General features: G+C 40.8%; 1 protein-coding gene across 1 annotated transcript in view; it reads right to left on the bottom strand.

Moving 5' to 3' along the window:
• Nucleotides 1-235: 235 nt before the first annotated feature.
• LOC110527619 (uncharacterized) overlaps nucleotides 236-27,475 on the bottom strand; it is a 36,687-nt gene continuing 9,447 nt past the window's right edge. The window contains 5 exon segments of the mRNA XM_036983121.2: nucleotides 236-2,519; nucleotides 2,521-2,577; nucleotides 2,579-3,419; nucleotides 6,261-6,597; nucleotides 26,231-26,500. Coding sequence (XP_036839016.2) covers nucleotides 2,336-2,519; nucleotides 2,521-2,577; nucleotides 2,579-3,419; nucleotides 6,261-6,597; nucleotides 26,231-26,500 — 1,689 coding nt within the window. The 3' untranslated portion in view covers nucleotides 236-2,335.

Raw genomic sequence — 27,475 nt, 5'->3', positions numbered from 1 at the left:
ACAGTGTAAAGAGCGTGAATGTTGTAGCTATGTTTGCTAAAAAGCTACCGAGGTGTCTGACTAGCTGTTGTTGTTGAAGGAGCGTCCCGTCCACTAGATTATACGTCACACACGTCGCCTGAACCTAAAAGACGCACCTCGCCATTTGCTGACTGTTGTGGGCAACGCAGTTGAGGAACCAAAAGTTTATTTTTCATTTATTAAGTTTATTAAGTCGTTCAAAGAGAAGCATGTGTTGATTGATTCGTGTTTAATGAGTGAGAATTTAAAACAAACTTTACACCCACTACATATTTGCATTGAACCATACTTCTGACATGGATCATTTTGACACCAGAGGCATATATTTTATCATAGCCAAAATGTGGTTTATTCAATTCTTCAATTTTTTCATGACTTTGTCAATCAACTTGTTCTTAATAAATCAAAATAATGGTTTAGTGTTTCTGTATAAATATGGACTTTTAACAAATTCAAATCCTTTGGAGTCATTTTGACCCCAGCCAAAAGCACCTTTGATAAATAGGACGTTAATTTCAAATCAAAATCAAATCACATTTTACTGGTCACATACATGTGTTTAGAAGATATAATTGTGGGTGTAGAGAAATGCTTGTGGTTCTAGAGTCGATATTACTGAACTATCTAACAAGTAATATCTAACAATTTCACAACAAATACCCAATACACACAAATCTAAGTATTTGAATCTAGGTTTCTCTGTAGACATGATCCATCCCACCAGAGGGTGGAGGGGCAACTGTATCAGTGGTTTTGACCAGAGACACCTGCAGACACACAGTATTGTGCCTCCCATGTACCCTCCTAAGATTGGACTTTTCTATACCAAGTATCACATGACTGTGTACAAAACGGCCAGGGGTAGAAAACTTTGACAACACTCTGCCAGCGGTAGAAAACTGCCAAAGGTATACAGTGCATTTGTAATGTATTCAGACCCCTTCATTTTTCCCGCATTTTTTTTAACGTTACAGCCTTATTCTAAACTTGAAGATTTTTTCCCCCACATCAAATCTACACACAATACCCCATAATGACATCACAATACCCAATAATGACATCACAAAACCCCATAATGACAAACCAAAAATACATTTGTAGACATTTTTGCACATTTATTAACTTAAGTATTCAGACCCTTTACTATGAGACTATGGAGCTCAGATGCATCCTGATTCCATTGATCATCCTTGAGATGTTTCTTCAACTTGTTTGGAGTCCACCTGTGGTAAATTCAATTGATTGGACATGATTTGGAAAGGCACACACCTGTCTATATAAGGTCCCACAGGTAACAGTGGATGTCAGAGCAAAAACCAAGCCATGAGGTCAAATAAATTATCCGTTGAGCTCTGAGACAGGATTGCGTCGAGGCACAGATCTGGGGAAGGGTACCAAAACATTTCTGCAGCATTGAAGGTCCCCAAGAACACAGCGGCCTCCATAATTCTTAATTGGAGGAAGTTTGGAACCACCAAGACTCTTCCAAGAGCTGGCCACCCGGCCAAACTAAGAAATCGGAGGAGAAAGGCCTTCATCAGGGAAGGGAACAAGAACCCAATGGTCACCCTGACAGAGCTACAGATTTCCTCTGTGGAGATGGGAGAACCTTCCGGAAGGACAACAATCTCAGCAGCACTCCACAGATCAGGACTTAATGGAAGAGTGGGCAGACGGAATCCACTCCACAGTAAAGGCACATGACTGCCAGCTTGGAGGTTGCCGAAAGGCATTCAGGCCAAAGAGTTCAATCTTGGTTTCATCAGACCAGAGAATCTTGTTTCTCATGGTCTGAGAGTCTTTAGGTGCCTTTTGGCAAACTCTAAGCAGGCTGTAATGTGCCTTTTACTGAGGAGCGGCCTCCGTCTGGCCACTCTACCAAAAAGGCCTGATTGGTGGAGTGCTGCAGAGATGGTTGTCTTTCTGGAAGGTTCTCCCATCCCTACAGAGTAACTCTAGAGCTGTCAGAGTGACCATCGGGTTCTTAGTCACCTCCCTGACAAAGGCCCTTCTCCCCCGATTGCGCAGTCTGGCCGGGTGGCCAGCTCTAGGAAGAGTCTTCCAAACGTCTTCCATTAAAAAATGATGGTGGCCACTGTGTTTTTGGGGACCAATGCTGCAAACATTTTTTGGTACCATTCCCCAGATCTGTGCCTCGACACAATCCTGTCTCGGAGCTCTAAGGACAATTTATTCGACCTCATTGCTTGGTGTTTGATCTGACATGCATTGTCAACTGTGAGACCTTATATAGACAGGTGTAACCATACACAATATGATTTCATGTGGCCTAAACAAAAACACAAATTCTCAGTCAAAAATATAAGTCAGAATACACTCTTTCTATTCTCTCATTTGATTTCAGGTTCTCTGAATTCCACACAGACAGCAGTGGTAGGACTTTTACCGTGTTTATCCTCTTATGCTCCTTCAGGCTACTTGACCAGGTAAAATTCTTTCTAGACTGGGAGCATTGGAAAGGGTTTTCTCTTCTGTATCCTCTCATGAGCTTTAAGTTCTGCCATTCGTGAGAATCTATTTTTACACTGGGAGCAGAAAATGCTTTTCTCCTCTATGTATTCTCTCATGCCTTTTCAGGTTAGTTAACATGGTAAAACTCTTTTCACACTGGGAACATTGGAAAGGCTTTTCTCCTGTGTGTATCCTCTCGTGAGCTTTCAGGTGCCCTATCTGAGTAAAACTCTTTCCACACTGGGAACATTGGAAAGGCTTTTCTCCTGTGTGTATCCTCTCATGAGCTTGAAGGTCCCATAACTGAGTAAAACTCATTCCACAGTGGGAACAGTGATGAGGCTTTTCTCCTGTGTGTATTCTCTCATGCCTTTTCAGGTTAGCTAACACAGCAAAACTCTTTCCACACTGGGAGCATTGGTAAGGCTTTTCTCCTGTGTGTAGTCTCGCATGCTTTTTTAGGTTTCCTATCCGAGTAAAACTCTTCCCACAATGGGAACATTGGAATGGCTTTTCTCCTTTGTGTATTCTCTCATGTTCTTTTAATTGCCCTATCTTAGTAAAACTCTTTCCACACTGGGAACATTGGAAAGGCTTTTCTCCTGTGTGTTTCCTCTTATGAGCTTTTAGGTCTCCATCCTGATTAAAACTCATTCCACATTGGGAACAGTGATAAGGCTTTTCTCCTGTGTGTATTCTCTCGTGTCTTTTCAGGTTAGCTAACACAGCAAAACTCTTTCCACACTGGGAGCATTGGAAAGGCTTTTCTCCTGTGTGTGTCCTCTCATGCAGTTTTAGGTTCCCTAACCAGCAAAAACTCTTTTCACAGTGGGAGCAGTGGTGTTGTCTGGCTGGTTTGGGCATCTCTGGGTCTGGTTCCCCTGAAGGACTCTTCCCACTGTCAGAGTGAGAGTCTGGTTTCTCTCCTGCCAAAGACAAACAGAGTATCTAGTTAAACAGAGACCTGCATGAAACCTCCACATGATTAAACTGTCTTCCTATGAGGTTTAATCTAGACTAGATCCCTCAATAAAAGAGCAGAACTGGTCATCACAGAGTTGCTGTAGTGCTTTGTAGACTGGGTAAATCCATTTCAATTCCTTACATTTTTGACAGCATCCCTTTTGATTTAAAAAAACCTTTCCTTACATGTTTGCCTTTGGAAGAAGTGGTAAAAACATTAATGAGATATACAGTACCAGTCAAATGTTGACACACCTACTCATTCCAGGGGTTTTCTTAATATTTACTATTTTTTACATTGTAGAATAATAGTGAAGACATGAAATCCATGAAATAACACATATGGAATCAAGTAGTAACCAAAAAAGTGGTAAACAAATCCAAATATATTTTAGAATATTCAAAGTAGCCACCCTTTGCCTTCATGACAACTTTGCACACTCTCAACCAGCTTCACCTGGAATGCTTTTCCAACAGTCTTGAAGGAGTTCCCACATATGCTGCGCAATTGTTGGCTGCTTTTCCTTCACTCTGCGGTCCAACTCATCCCAAACCATCTCAATTGGGTTGAGGTCGGGTGATTGTGGTGGCCAGGTCATCTGATGCAGCACTCCATCACTCTCCTTCTTGGTCAAATAGTCCTTACACAGCCTGGAGATGTGTTGGGAGATTGTCCTACTGAGAAACAAATGATAGTCCCACTAAGCTCAAACCAGATGGGATGGTGTATCGCTTCAGAATGCTGTGGTAGCCAGACAGGTGTGTGCCTTTCCAAATCATGTCCAATCAACTTAATTTACCACAGGTGGACTCCAATCAAGTTGTAGAAACATCTCAACGATGATCAATGGAAACAGTATGCACCTGAGCTCAATTTCAAGTCTCATAGTAAAAGGTTTGAATACTTATGTACATAATAATATTAAATAAGTAAATAATAAATAATAATGTTTTTTCTTAAAATAAATGTAGATTTTTTTCTAAAAACCTATTTATGCCTTTTCATTATTGGGTATTGTGTGTAGATTTATGAGGATTTTTATTTATTGTAGAATAAGGCTGTAACGTAACAAAATGTGGAAAGACTTTAGTGACAAATAAAAATAGTTTTTTATATATATATATATATATATATATATATATATTTGTTATTATATCGCTCAGATACAGGACAGACACCTCAGAACAAACTTCGTTTACATTTTTTGGGGGAAACAATGTTACTATGGTTATTGTTGTTCCATGTTGTGAATGTTGTCCAATGTGTTACTATGGTTACTGTTGTTCCATGTTGTGAATGTTATCCAATGTGTTACTATGGTTACTGTTGTTCCATATTGTGAATGTTCTCCAATGTGTTACAGCAGTATGAACAAATATTTTATTGACAAAACAATTTAAAAATATTTTTTGCTGATACTTACAATTCAAAATTAAATAGCAAAATTATCCATGGTATAACCTTAAAACATTTCTCATTCCGTTGTCGTTGGAGTGAGGCCTAGCCGACTGGTGAAGGGGGTCTCATTCACATTGGGAAATTATTTGGCAATCCTTTCTTTGGGGAAATTATATCATTTGGGAAAATGTATTTCAATTTATTTACCTGTTGGACCCACCACTATGTCATTTCTCTCCTGTTCTGTTAGACCCACCACTATGTCATTTCTCTCCTGTTCTATTGGATCCACCACTGTCATTTCTCTCCTGTTCTGTTAGACCCACCACTGTCATTTCTCTCCTGTTCTATTAGACCCACCACTATGTAATTTCTCTCCTGTTATATTAGACCCACCGCGCTATGTAATTTCTCTCCTGTTCTATTGGATCCACCACTATGCCATTTCTCTCTTGTTCTATTAGACCCACCACTATGTCATTTCTCTCATGTTCTATTGGACACACCACTGTGTCATTTCTCTCCTGTTCTATTAGTTTTCATATCAAAAGTATTTCGTTGTCCAGAAACCAAAATCCTAGTTGTTGCAGCTTTAGACTCCGCCTCTTTCTAAGTTTCTAAAAGAGGTTTTCATCTGTCAGATATGAACCTCTACCAGATGGACTGTATAGAACGGTGTGTTCATCTCTGTCAGATATGAACCTCTACCAGGTGGACTGTATAGAACAGTGTGTACATCTCTGTCAGATATGAACCTCTACCAGGTGGACTGTATAGAACAGTGTGTTCATCTCTGTCAGATATGAACCTCTACCAGGTGGACTGTATAGAACAGTGTGTACATCTCTGTCAGATATGAACCTCTACCAGGTGGACTGTATAGAACAGTGTGTTCATCTCTGTCAGATATGAACCTCTACCAGGTGGACTGTATAGAACAGTGTGTACATCTCTGTCAGATATGAACCTCTATCAGATGGACTGTATAGAACGGAATGTTCTAATAAAACACTATAGGAGTGGTCTCCAGATGCATATTCATGCCATGAGGCTAGTAGCTTAGCATTTCTCTCCATTGAATACAGGCGGTTGACGTCAACAACCCTCAGACTGGGGGCATTGTGTGTAGTAAATTGTGGGCATTGTGAGTAGTAAATCATCACAACACAAAAATCACTACATGTCGTGCCCCCAGTCTGCGGTCAGCATTTAGACCCTTCTCAAATATGTATGTTAAGTCACTTTTTGGAAACGGAACGGAGAAAACAAGGGGTAGCTTGCTCTCTACGTCGTCTGATGATTCTAGACATATCAGATATCATCCCAGGGCCCTCCGTTGAAGAGGTATTGACAAGCCAACTCCGAATATCCAAAGTGAACAAAAACTATTTAAGGCGGAACTTACTGGTGTTAATCAGATCTCCTATCTCCACCTCTTCATCTTTCAATGTGACAGTAATCTCCCCTTCCTTCTTCACTCCAAAAACTGCATCATCATCTTTCTCTTCCTCCTCCTCTTTCACTCTGAACTCGTCTTCCTCTTCTTTCACTGAAACGTCCTTCTCTTCTTCTTTCACTGTAACAGCCTCACCCTCTACTTCTTGTTTAACTGTAACATCCTCCCATTCCTTCTCCTCTTTCACGACAACGTTCAGCCCCAGAGCTTCTTTCTCCGTCCAGCAGATCTCCTCTTCTTTAACAGGAGGAGAGTAGTTTAGGGAGCTCATGGTCGGGGATGTTAACTAGCTAGCTATAATTAGCGACTAGTCTAGTGCTAACTTAACCAGCCAGCTACTATAGCTGACGAATAAAGAATACCGAAATATTAAATTAAATAAGTTAACAAGTAGATACGACAGAACTGTGTCTAAAACAGGGTAGCTAATATACTTCGAAAGCGTAGAAATAGCTTGAATCTATCGGCTATGTTGTCTAGCAAGCTACCGAGGTGGTTGACGAGCTGTTTCTGAAGAACCGTCCACTAGATTATACGTCACGTTGGCAGCGTCGCCTGAAGGACGCACATCGCCGTCTGCTGACTGGAGGGGAAACGCAGTTAAGGATCATATTTTATTTTCAGATCAAGTTCATTTTAAATGTATTTAACTTTTTAAATATTTTTAACTTTAGTTTACAGCGCATTCTGAAAGTATTCAGACCCCTTTACTTTTTCCACATTTTGTTACCTTACAGCCGTATTCTAAATTGGATTAAATAGAAAATGTCCCTTATCAATCTACACACAATATTTTTTATTTAACTAGGCAAGTCAGCTAAGAACAAATTCTTATTTACAATGACGGCCTACCAAACCTGGACGATGCTGGTCCAATTGTGCATCCCTATGGGACTCACGGCCAGATGTGATTCAGTGCCTTAGACCGTTGCGCCACTCGGGAGCCCGTAAAGCAAAAGTAACTGAACTAAATGACTACTAGTAGCACTTACTTCCGTCATCATGAAATGCTTTGAGAGACTAGTCAAGGATCATATCACCTCCTCCTTACCTGTCGCCCTAGACCCACTTCAATTTGCTTACTGCCCCAATAGATCCACACACGATGCAATCACCATCGCACTGCCCATCTGGACAAGAGGAATACCTACGTAAGAATGCTGTTCATTGACTATAGCTCAGCATTCAACACCATAGTACCCTCCAAACTCTTCATTAAGCTTGAGGCCCTGGGTCTGAACCCCGCCCTGTGTAACTGGGTCGTGGACTTCCTGACGGGCCTCCCCCAGGTGGTGATACCCACAAGGATGGGTGCTCAGCCCCCTCCTGTACTTCCTGTTCACCCATGACTGCGTGGCCACGGAAGCCTCAATCATCAAGTTTGCAGATGACACAACAGTAGTAGGCCTGATTACCAGCAATGATGAGACAGCCTACAGGGCGGAAGTGAGGGCCCTGGGAGTGTGGTGCCAGGAAAATAACCTCTCACCAAACATCAACAAAACAAAGGAGATGATCGTGGACTTCAGGAAACAGCAGAGGGAGCACCCCCCTATCCACATCGATGGGACCGCAGTGGAGAAGGTGGAAAACTTCAGGTTCCTCGGCATACACATCACTGACAAACTGAAATGGTCCACCAAACACAGACAGTGTGTTGCCCCCCCCCCCCCCCCAGTGGGGCAAAAAAGTATTTAGTCAGCCACCAATTGTGCAAGTTCTCCCACTTAAAAAGATGAGAGAGGCCTGTAATTTTCATCATAGGTACGCTTCAACTATGACAGACAAAATGAGAAGAAGAAAATCCAGAAAATCACATTGTAGGATTTTTTATGAATTTATTTGCAAATTATGGTGGAAAATAAGTATTTGGTCACCTACAAACAAGCAACATTTCTGGCTCTCACAGACCTGTAACTTCTTCTTTAAGAGGCTCCTCTGTCCTCCACTCGTTACCTGTATTAATGGCACCTGTTTGAACTTGTTATCAGTAAAAAAGACACCTGTCCACAACCTCAAACAGTCACACTCCAAACTCCACTATGGCCAAGACCAAAAAGCTGTCAAAGGACACCAGAAACCACATTTTAGACCTGCACCAGGCTGTGAAGACTGAATCTGCAATAGGTAAGCAGCTTGGTTTGAAGAAATCAACTGTGGGAGCAATTATTAGGAAATGGAAGACATACAAGACCACTGATAATCTCCCTCGATCTGGGGCTCCACGCAAGATCTCACCCCGTGGGGTCAAAATGATCACAATAACAGTGAGCAAAAATCCCAGAACCACACGGGGGGACCTAGTGAATGACCTGCAGAGAGCTGGGACCAAAGTAACAAAGCCTACCATCAGCAACACATTACGCCGCCTGGGACTCAAATCCTGCATTGCCAGACGTGTCCCCCTGCTTAAGCCAGTACATGTCCAGGCCTGTCTGAAGTTTGCTAGAGAGCATTTGGATGATCCAGAAGAAGATTGGGAGAATGTCATATGGTCAGATTAAACCAAAATAGAACTTATTGGTAAAAACTCAACTCGTCGTATTTGGAGGACAAAGAATGCTGAGTTGCATCCAGAGAACACCATACCTACTGTGAAGCATGGGGGTGGAAACATCATTCTTTGGGGCTGTTTTTCTGCAAAGGGACCAGGACGACTGATCCGGGTAAAGGAAAGAATGAATGGGGCCATGTATCATGAGATTTTGAGTGAAAACCTCCTTCCATCAGCAAGGCAATTGAAAATGAAACGTGGCTGGGTCTTTCAGCATGACAATGATCCCAAACACACCTCCCGGGCAACGAAGGAGTGGCTTCGTAAGAAGCATTTCAAGGTCCTGGAGTGGCCTAGCCAGTCTCCAGATCTCAACCCCATAGAACATCTTTGGAGGGAGTTGAAAGTCTGTTGCCCAGCAACAGCCACAAAACATCACTGCTCTAAAGGAGATCTGCATGGAGGAATGGGCCAAAATACCAGCAACAGTGTGTGAAAACCTTGTGAAGACTTACAGAAAACGTTTGACCTCTGTCATTGCCAACAAAGGGTATATAACAAAGTATTGAGATAAACTTTTGTTATTGACGACCAAATACTTATTTTCCACCATCATTTGCAAATAAATTCATTAAAAATTCTACAATGTGATTTTCTGGATTTTTTTTCTCATTTTGTCTGTCATAGTTGAAGTGTACCAATGATGAAAATTACAGGCCTCTCATGTTTTTAAGTGGGAGAACTTGCACAATTTGTGGCTGACTAAATACTTTTTTGCCCCACTGTAGGTGTGCATGCGTATATAAAACTTCAGCTGACAATTTGTTATGTTCTTTGTTAATTGTATGTGTATTCATCTTTTCTTTCTTTTGTTGACACAGATTTCACTGCTCTTCACTCCTTTACTGCACATCGGCGGAAATCCATTTCACCGTCAGAGTGAAATCCCGCTGGCCTTTGATGGGGAGAAAATCCACACCCTCGAGGACGTCCCCATGGGACTGTATTTTTTTACTTTCCCTTAAATTTCCGAAACATGTCAGAAAAACACTTATGTTACTGTGTTCTTTGGGACAAGAGAAGTTGGGGTGAAGTTACCAGGGCCGGTCATAAAGATGGCAAACTTCCTAACATAACAAAGTGGATACGATATACACACTAAAGCTGAAAAATCTGTATTTAGCATCAAGTCTACAATATTGTTAGTTTACCAATGATTCATTTTTAATGTATGTTGTTTTTATTGTACATCATTATTTATATATATTTGAAATGTCATGAAAAGCACTACACAAAGTAAATGTATTATTTATTATGGTCTGACATGTCTGTCGAAATGTTTTGTAATGTGTTTTGTTTGGTAATATGTTTTGTAAATATGAATTCACATTTGTGGTGCCACTAAATAAACAATTAATGATTTAAGTCAATATTGTTATTAAAATATGTTTTTATAATGGAGGGAGGGTGGACAGGGAGTTTAAAAAAAATGAACCCCAAAAGGTTCTTAGAGGAACCATGATAATGGGTTCTTCATATAACTTTTAGGGGTTCCCCCATTTTCAATTTGAAGAACCCCTACAGCATACTCCAGGAACCTTTAGTTTTTAGAGTGTATATTGATAAAAGTCACCTTGTCCGAGAGACATTTACATAGTTATAAACAGCCAAATTTGGGATGAGTATTTTGGGGCGAAATAGCGGCCACAACAAACAGACCTGATATCGGCCATAATTCGACATCATTGGACGTTACAGTGCCTTGCGAAAGTATTCGGCCCCCTTGAACTTTGCGACCTTTTGCCACATTTCAGGCTTCAAACATAAAGATATAAAACTGTATTTTTTTTGTGAAGAATCAACAACAAGTGTGACACAATCATGAAGTGGAACGACATTTATTGGATATTTCAAAGTTTTTTAACAAATCAAAAACTGAAAAATTGGCTGTGCAAAATTATTCAGACCCCTTAAGTTAATACTTTGTGGCTCCACCTTATGCTGCGATTACAGCTGTAAGTCGCTTGGGGTATGTCTCTATCAGTTTTGCACATCGAGAGACTGAATTTTTTCCCCATTCCTCCTTGCATAACAGCTCGAGCTCAGTGAGGTTGGATGGAGAGCATTTGTGAACAGCAGTTTTCAGTTCTTTCCACAGATTCTCGATTGGATTCAGGTCTGGACTTTAACTTGGCCATTCTAACACCTGTATATGTTTATTTTTGAACCATTCCATTGTAGATTTTGCTTTATGTTTTGGATCATTGTCTTGTTGGAAGACAAATCTCCGTCCCAGTCTCAGGTCTTTTGCAGACTGCATCAGGTTTTCTTCCAGAATGGTCCTGTATTTGGCTCCATCCATCTTCCCATCAATTTTAACCATCTTCCCTGTCCCTGCTGAAGTTTGACAGTGGGGTAGGTCTGTTCAGGGTTATGAGCTGTGTTGCTTTTACGCCAAGTTTTGCATTGTTGCCAAAAAGTTCAATTTTGGTTTCATCTGACCAGAGCACCTTCTTCCACATGTTTGGTGTGTCTCCCAGGTGGCTTGTGGCAAACTTTAAACGACACTTTTTATGGATATCTTTAAGAAATGGCTTTCTTCTTGCCACTCTTCCGTAAAGGCCAGATTTGTGCAATATACGACTAATTGTTGTCCTATGGACAGAGTCTCCCACCTCAGCTGTAGATCTCTGCAGTTCATCCAGAGTGATCATGGGCCTCTTGGCTGCATCTCTGATCAGTCTTCTCCTTGTATGAGCTGAAAGTTTAGAGGGACGGCCAGGTCTTGGTAGATTTGCAGTGGTCTGATACTCCTTCCATTTCAATATTATTGCTTGCACAGTGCTCCTTGGGATGTTTAAAGCTTGGGAAATCTTTTTGTATCCAAATCCGGCTTTAAACTTCTTCACAACAGTATCTCGGACCTGCCTGGTGTGTTCCTTGTTCTTCATGATGCTCTCTGCGCTTTTAACGGACCTCTGAGACTATCACAGTGCAGGTGCATTTATACGGAGACTTGATTACACACAGGTGGATTGTATTTATCATCATTAGTCATTTAAGTCAACATTGGATCATTCAGAGATCCTCACTGAACTTCTGGAGAGAGTTTGCTGCACTGAAAGTAAAGGGGCTGAATAATTTTGCACGGACAATTTTTCAGTTTTTGATTTGTTAAAAAAGTTTGAAATATCCAATAAATGTCGTTCCACTTCATGATTGTGTCCCACTTGTTGATTCTTCACAAAAAAATACAGTTTTATATCTTTATGTTTGAAGCCTGAAATGTGGCAAAAGGTCGCAAAGTTCAAGGGGGCCGAATACTTTCGCAAGGCACTGTACGTGCTGACTGGATATGACCAAAGTTATTCTGTTTAGCTACACTTTGTAGTATATTCTTACACTATAATAAATGTTTCTGATGCCACATAGCCCGTTTTCAAAGGGAGTCAATGGTTTTTAGGGGCAGTCGCTTTTTAGCTTTTTGTCTGAAAGTATTTTCTCAACTGCGATACCAACTCCAGTGAGCAGATGGTGATGTGCATTTTTCAGGTGATTCTGCCACTGTGACATATAATCTAGTGTACGGGAGGCTTCTTCAACATCAACAGCTAGTCAGCCACCTTGGTTCATTCTAACTTTATGGAAAAATACATCTAGCAACTCCACTCATACTGGGAAAATACAGGAATACAAACTCAGAGCCTACGAGGCTTTTCTAAAAACTACACTTTGCGTCTTTCGCTCACCTCTTTTTTTAAAAACTACATTTGAGATTTGGTATCCACTCGGCTCACTGCCTCTCAGATCTGCTCCCTTCCCAAAGTGTGGTCTCCCTGAGATCCCAAGTTTGAGGGATCCCTGGTGCACCATTTACCCAGGTCGTCAAGAGCGGTCACCAAATGAAGATTAACATCCCCAAATGTGGTTCATTTCTTTCATATCAAATGAGACAAACTTATCACACAAGACATAATGTTGCAGTTTTGCTCTCAGTGTCCACTGAAAGTTGCCTAGTAACAACAACTGGGACATGAAAGACACCCACTATGAGACCCACTAAATCTGCCCAAGAAGAGGCAAACAAAAAGAAAAACCCACACCAAACTTAAAGACAGGATGTGGAGCAACTAAAGGTGTTGACTCTCCACATCTATCAAGACAACTGGAGCACTGGGCCAGACACTCTTAAATAGAACCTGGACCAGCTCAGGTGAAACACCTTCCCACTAACGAGATGGACAAGCCAGCACAGGTGTAATACATCCTGACTAACAGAAATGGAAAAACCAAAAGACTAACACCTTAAGAGAATGCTTACCACCAACAGAAAACAACTTACATTTCACATTATAATCAACTACATTGCTTCACCAATATAAACATGGGGTCTACTGGCTGTGAACAATTAAAAACAAGGAAAAAAAACATTTTCTTCCTAAAACTCACTATCTTCTAGAACTCTCATCCCCTTGGAACGAGCCCAAACAAAAAAACAAAAAATCTCCAATACGGAAAAACGTGCAGTCAAAGTAAATGGAAACGCACTGGCTAAATGCAAAACACAGAACTTTTTGACTGCCCACCCTTGAGACAAACAGCAACCAAGTTGTCCTCACCACGGACATGTCTAATTTCAAGAGGAAACTCCTGCAATATCCATAATAACTTTCAACCTCACCGCGGAGCTTCTCTCTCTTTTCAGGTTTCACTAGATAGGTATGTTGTTGGATCGGAGCCCAGTCCCCAATGTCATGCTCTAGTACATTTGGGTTGGCACATCTGAGAATTAACCTTGATATTCTAAAATCAGGGCAACAATGTCAATATAATTTTACCCAAAAATCTGTCAGTTGGTTGCATGAATAATTATCATTACTAAATGTTTCATGAAATGTAAATATGAAATATTTGATTGCATAGTCAAATTTTCAACATCTTTTCAATTACATTTTCTAGGTGGAATAGCCTAGGAATAACATGTCCAAATCAATAACCAATGTGCAGAAACAGTTTGGGATAAATTGAAAACCTAAACATAACATGTGCAATGTACACAAATATCTGTATTTTTTAAAACAAGTACCTTATAAACTGCATAAGCACCAAAAACCAAGTTGTCCTCACCATGGACACAAGCACCAGAAATGCTGTTGTTTTGACAAGTAGCAATAAATCACTGATATCAATTAGGGGGGAAATCAGATTGTTCGTGCTTTTGAAACTAACACAACTAAAAAAAAACACATGGAAATGGAAGATATCTTTTACCTCACTGGTTAGAGGACAACCTGTAGAAGACAGTCAGCTACATTTTGGAGTGATGCATTTAAATTTAGGGGTCACTAAACAAAGGAACGCAACACTTATTTGTCATCACTCAACGAAATCATGTTGAAATCAATTGTGCCAAGAGGAGGGAGATGAGGTTGCAAGTCCTGTTAAAACTAACAGCTCAAAAACCACACGGAATCTGGGAGTAATGTGTACATCACTGGTTAGATGACAACTTGTATAAAAAAGCTAGCTACATTTTGAAGTGTTGCATTGATTCAAGTGGGTCACCAACGGGGTAAGTGTAAGACAGCTCTTTTTGTGTTATACACTTTTTGTTAAATCACATAAACAGTAACTCTTTCATTTCAGAGCCTGGATTTTTCCCAAGGCTAATATCCATAATCACGCTGAAATCAATTGAATGGGGCAAACGTTCAGGATTCTACATTGTGAAATACATTAAAATACTCAAACTACAATGTTAAAAACATTCTAAATTGTGAAATTATTTCATTGATAGCATGAAACAACTCCATGTATTTTCTGACGTTTGATCAGAGATATTTTATTAGAGTATCTCTTGTCACACTGAACACAGCTATAAGGTTTTATGAGTTTTACTCATTTAGCTGAGTAAAACTCTTCCCACATTGATTACAGCTGTAAGATTTCTCTCCTGTGTGTGTTCTCTGGTGTTGAGTCAGATAGCCAGTTCTACCAAAATTCTTCCCACATTGAACACATCTATAAGATTTATCTCCTGTGTGTGTTCTCTGGTGTAGATTCAGAGTGCTAGATGCAGCAAAACTCTTCCCACATTGACCACAGCTAGAAGATTCCTCTCCTGTGTGTGTTCTCTGGTGTAGATTCAGAGTGCTAGATGCAGCAAAACTCTTCCCACATTGACCACAGCTACAAGGTTTCTCTCCTGTGTGGATTCTCTGATGAATTTTAATGCCTGATGTGGAGGTGAATCTCTTCCCACAGTCAGAGCAGCAGTGAGTTCTCTTCCCTGTGGATCTCTGCAGGCGTTTCTTGAGGTGTTTTGATATGTGGAGACTCTTCTCTGCCTCTTCTCTGCCATCATGAGGTTGTTGAGGCTCCCCATAGGATCCACGGTAGTCCTGTCTCTCCTGTGTGAACAACAAAGTCAGACAGATGGTTAAAGGCCCACAACAGCGGTAATTCACTGTAAAAGGTGATGCCAACAGCATAGCCATGATGTTGTACAATAATTGACATCTGTAATGATTGTTAAAATTATTTGACATTTGCCTTAAAATGAGCAAGAATAGTCATATTTTTTTCTTGTTTTCACATTAGTAGTAACATCTAAGATTGTAGACTAGACATAAGTTATTCATGTTGTTGAAACTCTAAGCAGTGTGCCAGACAACTTTTTGTCTCCAATATAGGCCCCTTTCTGTGTTTGCTAAAATTGCGGCACGAGGGCAATGCACATGCAATTTAGTCGTAGAAACTCCTCCCAACTAATGAGGAAACCGATAGTTATGGATGTAGTATATCTGCGTGGAGCAAAAATGGTGAGCAAAGATTTTAGTTTTCACAATGTATTCTGAATGTGAATGGGGGAAACTCAGGGGAGAAACCTCCATTTACAGGTTGCTTATGAGTGCATTTCACACTACTTTGGATTATAATTGTAAGGCTGGTTTGAATGTCCTGTTTAATATAATGTTTGCTACAATATTAAGAATTATGTGTAATTATTGAAGAACTGCATTAATGACACTATCAATTTGGGTGTTGTCAATAAAGTTAAGATTGTATTTTATTTTTATTTTTTTAAATTTCACCTTTATTTAACCAGGTAGGCCAGTTGAGAACAAGTTCTCATTTACAACTGCGACCTGTCCAAGATAAAGCAAAGCAGTGAGACAAATAAACAACAGAGTTACACAAGGGATAAACAATAGTACAGTCAATAACACAATAGAAAGTCTATATACGGTGTGTGCAAACGGAGTAAGGAGGTAAGGCAATAAATAGGCCATAGTAGTGAAGTAATTACAATTTAGCAGATTAACACTGGAGTGATAGATGTGCAGATGATGATGTGCAAGTAGAAATACTGGTGTGCAAAAGAGCAAAAAAAGTAAATAAAAACATGGGGATGAGGTAGGTAGTTGGATGGGCTGTTTACAGATGGGCTGTGTACAGCTGCAGCGATCGTTAAGCTGCTCAGATAGCTAATGCTTAAAGTTAGTGAGGGAGATATAAGTCTCCAACTTCAGCGATTTAAGCAATTCGTTCCAGTCATTGCCTGCAGAGTCCTGGAAGCAAAGGCGGCCAAAGGAGGTGTTGGCTTTGGGGATGACCAGTGAGATATACCTGCTGGAGCGCGTGCTACAGGTGGGTGTTGCTATGCTGACAAGTGAGCTGAGTTAAGGCGGAGCTTTACCTAGCAAAGACTTACAGATGACCTGGAGCCAGTGGGTTTGGCAATGAATATGTAGCCAGGGCCAGCCGACGAGAGCATACAGGTCGCAGTGGAAGGTGGTATATGGGGTATTGGTGACAAAACGGATGGGACTGTGATAGATTCCATCCAGTTTGCTGAGTGGAGTGTTGGAGGTTATTTTGTATATGACATCGCCGAAGTCAAGGATCGGTAGGATAGTCAGTTTTGCGAGGGTATGTTTGGCAGCGTGAGTGAAGGAGGCATTGTTGTGAAATAGGAAGCCGATTCTAGATTTAATTTTGGATTGGAGATGCTTAATATGAGTCTGTAAGGACAGTTTACAGTCTAACCAGACACCTAGTTATTTGAAGTTGTCCACATATTCTATGTCAGAACTGTCCAGAGTAGTGATGCTAGTCGGGCGAGCGGGTGTGGGCAGCGATCAGTTGAAGAGCATGCATTTAGTTTTACTTGCGTTTAAGAGCAGTTGGAGGTCACAGAAGGAGTGTTGTATGGCATTGAAGCTCGTTTGGAGGTTTGTTAACACAGTGTCCAAAGGGCCAGATGTATACAGAATGCTTTCCAATCTTTAGGAATCTTGAACGATGCGAAAGAGGTTGAACAGACTAGTAATAGGGGTTGCAACAATGGCTGCGGATAATTTTAGAAAGAGAGGGTCCAGATTGTCTAGCCCAGCTGATTTGTACGGGTCCATGTTTTGCAGCTCTTTCAGAACATCAGCTATCTGGATTTGGGTGAAGGAGAAGCTGGGGAGGCTTGGGCAAGTATCTGCAGGGGGTGTGGAGCTGTTTGCCATGGTTGGGGTAGACAGGAGGCAGCCGTAGAAAAAAGCTTATTGAATTTCTCGATTATCATGGATTTATCGGTGGTGACAGTGTTTCCTAGCCTCAGTGCAGTGGCCAACTGGGAAGAGGTGCTCTTATTCTCCATGGACTTTACTGTGTCCCAAAACTTTTTGGAGTTAGAGCTACAGGATGCAAATTTCTGTTTGAAAAAGCTAGCCTTTGCTTTCCTAACTGACTGTGTGTATTGGTTCCTGACTTCTCTGAAACATTGCATATCACGGAGACTATTCGATGCTAGTGCAGTACGCCACAGGATGATTTTGAGCTGGTCAAGGGAATTCAGGTCTGGAGTGAACCAAGGGCTATATCTGTTCTTAGTTCAACATTTTTTGAAATTTGAAATTTGTGTGAGATTGAGGGCATCTAGCTTGGATTGTTGGACGGCGTTAGCCACAGCTACAGTTAAGCATATTCCAGTATAGGTCACCTAACAGAACGAACTCTGAAGATAGATGGGGAGCAATCAATTCACATATGGTGTCCAGGGAACAGCTGGGAGCTGAGGGGGTTCTATAACAGGGGGCAAAAGTGAGACTTGTTTCTGGAGATTCATTTTTAAAATTAGAAGCTCGAATTGTTTTGGCATGGACCTGGAAAGTATGATAGAACTATGCAGGCCATCTCTGCAGTAGATTGCAACTCATCCCCCTTTGACAGTTCTATCTGGATCGAAAATGTTGTAGTTGGGGATGGAAATGTCAGAATTTTTGGTGGCCTTCCAAAGCCAGGATTCAGACGCGGCAAGGACATCAAGATTGGCGGAGTGTGCTAAAGCAGCGAGTAAAACAAACTTAGGGAGGAGGCTTCTGATGTTAACATGCATGAAACCAAGGCTTTTACGGTTACAGAAGTCAACAAATGAGAGTGCATGGGGACACGCAGGGCCTGGGTAAACCTCTACATCACCCGAGGAACAGAGGAGTAGGATGAGGGTACTGCTAAAGGCTATCAGAACTGGTCGTCTAGTGTGTTGTGAACAGAGAATTAAAGGAGCAGATATCTGGGCGTGGTAGGATAGATTCAAGGCATAATGTACAGACAGGGGTATGGCAGGGTGCGGGTACAGTGGAGGTAAACCTAGGCATTGAGTGACGATAAGAGAGGTAGAACCTCTGGAGGCACCGGTTATGATAGGTGAGGTCACCGCATGTGTGGGAGGTGGGACAAAAGAGAACTCTGAGCCATGTTGAGTGGGACTAGGGGCTCCGCAGTAAAATAAAACAATGATAACTACCCTAAACAACAGTATACAAGTTATATTGACAGAGAGAGACATAAAGCCAGGCATAAAGCAATCACAGGTGTTGACTGGGAGAGCTAGCTCAGACAACAACAGGTAAGACAACAACAACAGGTAAAATGGCAATGAATGGGCAGAGAGGGTCAGTTAACTACACACAGGGCCTGAGTTCGAGGCTGTGGCCGACAGATAAACAAATAAACAAAATCGAGACCCGTGATTAATGAACAATCCAGCAGGCATCAGCTACAGTATGTAGCCAAGTGATCATAGGGTCCAGTGAACAGGAATATATGAAACAGGGAAGCCGTTAGGTAGTCGTTACTATGCTAGCAGGGAAATGCTCCTGGCTCGAGGCTAACTGGTGCTAGCTCCGGGACAAGGGCGTCACGACGTCCTGCAAAGGGCGGTTGAGGGCACATCGGGCGGAATTACGTCGGCAGACCAGTCATGATGGATTGGCGGGGTTCCATGTTGACAAAGGGTCCAGGCCAATTGGCAAAAGAGGTATTGTAGCTGGAGTAATTTTGTTTGCTAGCCGGGAGATGCACCTGGCTCGGGGCTAACTGGTGCTAGCTTCGGGACAAGGGCGTTAGCCACTATAGCCACTCCGGTGCAAAGGTCCAGAGCTCACGGCAGGAATCCGGTGATGAAGTGGCTTCTAGTCGTCTTGGTGAAGTGTCTGGGAGGCATCAGCTGTGTAGCCGAGTGATCAGGCTGGGAGATGGGCCTGGCTCAAGGCTAGTTCGAGGCTGGGCCACTCGGTAGCAGCTAGCTAGCTGTGATTATCCGGGGTAATGGTCCAGAGCTTACGGCAGGAATATGGTGATGTAGTGGAGAAAAATAGTCCGATATGCTCAGGGTTGATATTGCGCTGTGCAGACTGGCAGGTATTATCCAGGCCAAAAGCGGCTGGTGTCTGAGCTAAAAAGGCAAAGGCCTCTAGCAGTGGCTAACAATGACTAAATAGCTAGTAGCTAATTAGCTGGTTAGCTTCTGATGGCTAGGTTCTGATGGAGGTTCTAGCTATAAGGTCTAAAAAAATAGCAGATCCGTATCACATTGGGTGAGCCGTGTTGCCGGAAGGTATATTTAATTTAAACATGGAAAAAGATATATACAAAAAATGACAGATTTTTTTTTACCATTTACAACTACTAACACGTCATACTGCTACGCCATCTTGGATTGCAAGATGACTCCGTTAAAAAACATTGGATATATCAAACTCTGAAATGATTTAGTATTTCTGTGCCCACAAACTGTTTTCCCAGCGTAACTTAATTAAGGAGCACTAAATGATACGCAGGTCGATTGCATTTCAGAATAGAAAAAAACTGTCCCACAGCAAGATCCGTATTTAAGTTGAAGTTCATCATATGACAAGCGTACCGTTATGACTATGACTACTGTTCACTGAAGGAGGGAAACTAGGTACAACATACTATGAAATCCACATGTTATGACTATAACTACTGCTCCCTGAAGGATGGAAACTAGGTACAACATACTATTAAATACACACGTTATGACTATAACTACTGTTCCCTGAAGGAGAGAAACTAGGTACAACATACTATTAAATACACACGTTATGACAATAACTACTGTTCCCTGAAGGAGGGAAACTAGGTACAACATACTATTAAATCCACACGTTATGAATATAACTACTGTTCCTTGAAGGAGGGAAACTAGATACAACATACTATTACAATTCACGCCTCGCTGGAAGCCCCGCCTTCCACAGGTGATGAGCGTGAGGCTCGGATTTATTCCTTACATTTAATACCGTTCTTCACCGACCCAGGAAGGGGTTGGGCCAAACAGGTGTTCTACCCCGTTTCCCTCCTTCAGGGAACAGTAATTATAGTGTTAGGTTCTAATTTTTCAGAGTAAATAATTCACGGACACTAGAGAACCTTAACCAAGTTTTAAAAATCCCAAAGGGTCGTTACAGCTGTAATTCAGACAAAAACATGTTCTCACCATCACAAGTATATATACCCCACTTTGGACACTCCTTCTCTCCAATTCTTACATCTTCTGGTTCGACAGGAAGAGGGTAACAGGATTCTAAACCCTTATTACTCCCTTCAGGGGATCTGACCTGACCTCCTGACCTCAACCCCTCCTTCTCTGCAATCCTTACATCTTCTGGTTCGACAGGAAGAGGGTAACAGGATACTAAACCCTTATTACTCCCTTCAGGAGATCTGACCTGGCCTCCTGACCTCAACCCCTCCTCTGCCCAATCCACAGACGTCCATCCACTTCCCCTATAGCAATCCTGTTATCTCCTCCCGTCCACCCAGTACATTCCACAGCCACACTGTCTTTCTACAGATCTCAGTCCTTTATTTACTATGCGTCTGATCTATCATGTCTTTAATATCTCAATGTTCAAAGTTTAGAATCCAACAGTCATAAAGTTACACTCCCTTTCAGTCGGTCAACTTCGGTAAAACATACTATGGGAAAATACAATCATTCCCCATGCCGACCCAAACGGATACTAAATGAAACGGCCCAATGGCAGACCACCCAGACCTGACCCCGCAAGATGCGTCAGTTTTGTCAATGTATTCATTGTCTTTTGTTTGAAATACTCCTGTCAATGTTGAGTAAGGACGCACACCTAACTACGCATATAGAAGTAGGACTAGTCTACCTGGCCTGCGCGCAAATGTAGGCCTATAAATGTGCCCAGTTGGTGATGTCTGACAGTATTTCTCATTGTCTTAACGCACCTCCACTAATGAGCTGTGGAGCTTCTTAAAGTAATGTTTTATTCACCTCAAACAGCAAGTAAACAAAGTCTAATCAAAATCAATTGCGTACGACAATAGTTCCTCAAAGTATTTTTGTAAAATATTTCCACTCGGCATGAAAGGAAAAAGTGTAATTATCTGATCCAGTGGAAATGTCATAAAATACCTGTTACTTCTTAACCTTTGCACAACTAGTCGACAGCTGCGTCTGTCCCGAACTCACTGGCGCAGGGAACTCTGAGGGCCCAGAATATTTCATACAATGTTGCAAGCTTGCTATCACAAGTTTCGGAGGACCCAGTTGAAAGTTGATATGTTTCAAGTTTGTTGTAGACAGGCCATGAGCAGCCAAAGTGATTTATTTTTATCAGGATATTTTCTACCTGCAGGCTGCAATGTTTTTATTTGTAATGTAGGTTATTATTTTACATAGTTGGCAATAGCAATAAGTTACTTTTAGATTTGTATAATTTTCATTTAGATTTAGATAGAATGTAGATTAATCACAGACAATGATTTTGAGATACTATTATAAATTAAACTGTTCCACAAAAATGTGCATATGAAAATCATAACTGGCACGCAGATCGATAGAAATGGTAAGATACATTGTCACTCTAAATGGAAAAGTTTGATGACCGCTGGTGTAGTTAACTACTGAACACTTTAGGAGCTTAACGGCAGAATTTACAGCAGCGGGGGGAGGGAAGAGTTTTTCTCGGTTATATTGATGACTGGCTCCCTCGAGTAACTTGTGTATCTGTAATTATTTAATCAAACAGCATGCTTAAAGCATCAGACAAGTTACGTACATATAGGTGATTTTATTAAAACACATGGAGCGATTGGTAGAAAGAACAGATAAGAATTTGTTCTTAACGACCTGCCTAGTTAAATAAAGGTTACGTTTAAATAAATAAAATAGTATTTTTTGACAAACCGTTTTTACAAATCCGTCAAGGCAACAACTTTGAGAAGGGTTTAAAACAAAGGTTTCAAACCAATTCATGAATGTAATTGAATCTAGGTATGTTTCACCTTTAAAGTAATGGCATTAAATAAGTTGGCTGAATATTATACAATGACTTATCAACAGCTCTAATAATTTGACCCCCACAGGAAATTCTAGAATATACTATATATCCAAGACACCTGGTTAAACTATCATTATGACATCATGGATGAATTCTAGAATATACTATATATCCTAGAAACCTGGTTAAACTATCATTATGACATCATGGATGAATATACTATATAGCCTAGAAACCTGGTTAAACTACCATTATGACATCATGGATGAATTCTAGAATAAACTATATAACCTATAATTATTTTTAAAACAATAATTTTGACCTCATGGATGGCCAGTCTTTGTATTCATAGTGTAGTGAACTCAGGGGATAGCCTGAAGGTTGCGACAATAGCTTTCTCTATGAATTTGAGAGTGGTTACATTTCTCCAGCCCCATCCCTCAGCTGTTTACCAAACCAAGTTTCTGAGCAGCCATTTTGTTGCGGTTTTTAAAAAATCAACACATCAATCAATCTGCAGTTCAAACACTGTTTTGGTAATAAGATGATGGGGTTGGAGAAATGTAACTACAGACAGACAGACCCACGGATGCAAGGACTGAACATCCATGATATCAACATTATAGTTTTAACCATGTTGATGCTATACAGTATTGGTTTACATTTACATTGTTTCTAGACATTGGATTAAAAAAAGCTTATTTGGGGTTCTGATAGGGTACAACAGTTGAACTAAGCTCATGAGCCATGTGTTATATTCTTCAAGAATCAATGGCTATATTTAAATCATTTAAAAGTCCAAAAATGGATTTAGCAATTGCATATTTTCCCTTTAACACCACACATCAGTTCAACAACTGCTGAGTTTGGTATTTAAGACAGCACTTATTAGTATTAATCAGGACGCGGTTTCTCAAAAACATCTTACGGCTAATTTCATCGTTGGATGCATTTGGGAAACCGGCCTCAGACATCCAGTTTCCTCGTTCTACTTTTTAGATGTGACAGTCATCTCCCCATCTCCCCTTCCGAGGTGTCTGACTAACTGTTGCTGCTGTTGAAAGAAGCGTTCCGTCCACTAAATTACACGTCACACCAACAGCATTGCCTTTAATTCCCACACCGCCATCTACTGACTGGAGTGGGTAACGCAGTTGAATAAAACGTATATTTAATTTTCAGACAAAAAGTTAAAGGGGAGGAATCAGAGACGACGCTAGCCCTAAAATATTAATTAGCCTCCCTAAATTAATCAATATTAGTCTATATATTTTTCTGTGATTTATTTTTTCGTCAACCGTTCCATCGTATCTTAAACTTCCTACCGGTCCGGCACTAGGACCTGGGGAGGCTGCTGCACTATTGACTGTTAGACTTTCTTCAGCAAAGACGGCTGAAAGATACTTCGAGAGAGGGGTACCACTACACAGAACGGAACTGGATCAAAGATGGTGGACAGAAATACTAGGAGAGAGGGGTACGCCTACACAGAACTGAACTGGATCAAAGATGGCGGACAGAAATACTAAGATGCAAATGTAAGGGATTGTAATGTCAAAACGAATCATGCAAAAACATGCACAGTTGCCAGGAATGTTAGTTAATAAGGTAGAGACTAACGATTATGCATTTTTTAAATCATAAAGATCATTTCCAAAAATCGTGATTTAGCAAGCTAGCTGACTAGCTAACATTAGCCAGCTAGCTGACTAGCTTTATGGATGTTGTGACATGATTATGACATGACATTGTAATTCAGCGAACCAGGCTGTCATTTTGTGAAACAGTGGATGTATAGAATCTAGCTAGCTGAAGAATTTACTGCAAATTGAATGTACAATTGCGTAAGCTTGCCTTGCTGATAGTTGCCATGCAGATAGATGAAATAACGTAGCTAGCTATGTTTTTGCTTATTGTGCAGTGAATGATTAAAATCCCTGTATGCCCATGGATGTTTAGCTAGCTACCTAGCCGATCTGTGTATGGACCCAAACGTTTGGTATACATATTAGTTAAGAACCTAGCTATGAACCTCAGCTATCATAGCCAGTTGTATCAACTTCAAAACAGCCTGAATGACATTAATGAAGCCTATGGATTGAGTAGGATATAATATCATGTTGTGCCAAGGATGCAAGTCGTATATACATGTAGTTATTACGATGCATGAGATCCCCACATTGTAGCCTGTACATTTAATATATTCACTGATCATGTACTCTACCTTGGCAAATAAAAGTGCAGTTTAGGTATGCATGTCTTTGAGATTGTTTTTCAGTCATATCCAATACCAGGAGCATCAAATTCCAGTCTTTGAATGACACTGTGTCTGCATGTATGTATTACACTTCAACAGTGTTTACCAATCTTGGTACTAGGACATCAATGGTTACACATTATAACTAATAGACTAGAAACAAGATTTAACTAGTTAATTCATACATACAGAAATATAATGTTAAAAATCTGAACATTACACTTCCTATGCATCATGTAAATACTCTAACACCGGTTCATCTCAACATCTAATGACCTTCATCTGCATTGATCTGATAAACACAGGATAGGTGGAGTATTTCATCACATTACACTTCATTTCAACCAGTAGAGAATGTGAAACGCTTTATTGAAAAGGTCATTATCCAAGTGTTATAAATACAAGTTCAATCTGTACTTCAATGCACATCTGTTGTGAATTATAAAAACAGAGGAAGAAAGAGGAGGTGGAAAGAGAGGTGTAAAAGACAAAGGGAAAGAGGTAAACATAGGAGCAGGGAAGGCAGCACATGATTAATTAATCACAGTGTTACATAAATATTCTCTCAGTTCATCACAATTACATAACAGTGTCTCACGTCGGCACAAAGGTCATCTTAAAAGCAGGTGAGGTGGCGATGATGAGACTGGGGGTTGGCATCCTCTCACATCAAAACATATCTGCAGACGAGAGACAGATAGAGAGAGAGCATGTTTAAGCCTTGTGTTTTTATTTTTTATTCTAACATTGTTAGTCATCAATCAGGAGGTGAAATGCAAAACTGACCTTGGATCATTAACTCTGGGACTATTGCATCTATCTGTATTTCAATTTAAAGCATCTCTTTAATAATACTTCCTGTTGTCCTGACCAAGTGACCTCTCACATCTGATCATGCTGTGCCCTCTATGTGGCCAGTTTAGTTGCAGGATGGGTTCACCGATACAGCTGATATAACCTAGAGGATTTAGGGAGAAGGGGAAAGAGGGATGAAGTGAAGGAGAGACTGTTATTTAGAAAATAAGGTAGTTAAAGCGACTGTTCAACAGGAATCTGTGTGTGGCCTCACCTGGTGTCCACACCACACTAAGTGGCTGCAGAGTACTTTATGCTGAAAAACATGAACGGACACACAAGGACAAATAATATAGCGTAGTAAAATAAATAATTAAGTGTCTTACTATTCTCCATGGTTGGCCCTCTTGCCTATTCTTTGAAGGTGGAAGGAGCCACAGTTATACACCTGAGCCTGCTTACTGCACAACACAATCCATCAATCAGATTGATACATGAGTGTGTAGGTGTGGGTTATAGGGTGTCTTTAATTGTTCTACAATTTTTCAATATTAGTGATTTAAAATAGCCTGTTTTGTTTTTGCACAGACATCACACCCTTACCTAAACAGCACCCTCATATGAGAAGTAGAAATCAAAGGGAGAGAAACTAGGAATTGAATAACTGCAGTTGACATAGCTAAGTAAATGGAAGAATACTCTTATTGCAATGTGAATGGCTCTTTGGTTGTGCATAGTGTAGTCTATGGTGTTTCCAGGGAACAGCACCCTCTTTGAAGAAGTAGGAGGTGAGGACCTCCTGCACACGGATTGCCTCTCTTGCTGCGTTGTTGGACCCCTTCCTTGAAACATCCTGCAGAGCAGCAGACTTCTCCTCTGGCATACGACGGCGAGCTGCAGATCCCCTCCTGGTCCTCGTGCCAATCCTCATGAAGTTATGCAGGACACAGGTAGTCTTCACACACCTGAATTCCTCCAGGAGGCAGTCCCAGATGACCCTGGTCACCCAACCTTGTAGTGCCCTACACGGTAACTATAGGCAATCGTTTAGAAGGAATCTCCAGTTACAAGGTATCTGTAGGAATATGGAAGACAATGTAATTATTAGACTGTTACATCACCAGGTCATTGTGGATTACTAAAGTATAATATCCCTGATAACATTGTATTGATAGATGCATGGGCACACATATGTGCATGTGTAGCGTGTGACAATAACAGGATCATATCAAGGATGGCATCACAAATTAACATACTCATTACTCATTGATAATGAGTTGATCATTTGAATCAGCTGTGCAAAAACAACAATGTGCCTCTTTCAGTCCCCAGGACTGAGAACCACTGCTCTTCATTGGGACCTCTTTATATGCAGACTGGCTTTCATAGAGCTCTTTATCTGAGGACAGAAAACCTCACAAGAAACAGACTTCATTATAGTCAAATTACACCACACTGAATATTATGTTACTATTATCTCCGTCCTCACTTCTAGGAACAGGAACTACACAAAAGTACCTGCCCTATCCAGAATAGCTTCCTCTCTCACTGACAGTTGGGGCTGCTATCCTTTCACCCTCCATGGCTGTTAGCTAGCTACCTACAAATGCATTTGGAGTTTGTTTTTTACAGTGATAAATACATCAAGATAGCTAGCTAATATGAATTTAGGTAGCTGGAGATATCTAATTCACTTAGCTATCTATCTATACAGTATTTGAAGTTGGTTAGCTATCTCATTTAGCAGCTCATTTAAGTTAGCCTGCACTGTAGCTAATTAGCTAATAATACATTTTTTTTTTTACATTTTCAAAATCTATTTACTTACTTACTTAGGTTCTCCCAGCCATGTGGGCAATTGGAAACAGGGCAGCAAAGTTTGTCACCAGAGCGTTTTAGAGGATTTTACTATTGAACTATGTACCCATTTGATAACCAGACCTTCATACAAACTTGCTCTGCTGAATTCTTGCCGGAGTCACAACGGGCGGCCTAAGCGGCACACATC

This window comes from Oncorhynchus mykiss, chromosome 7 (genome assembly GCF_057628025.1).
Source record: "Oncorhynchus mykiss isolate SJ-2025 chromosome 7, ASM5762802v1, whole genome shotgun sequence".
NCBI lineage: Eukaryota > Metazoa > Chordata > Actinopteri > Salmoniformes > Salmonidae > Oncorhynchus > Oncorhynchus mykiss.
This window is presented reverse-complemented; position numbering and strand designations above follow the sequence as displayed.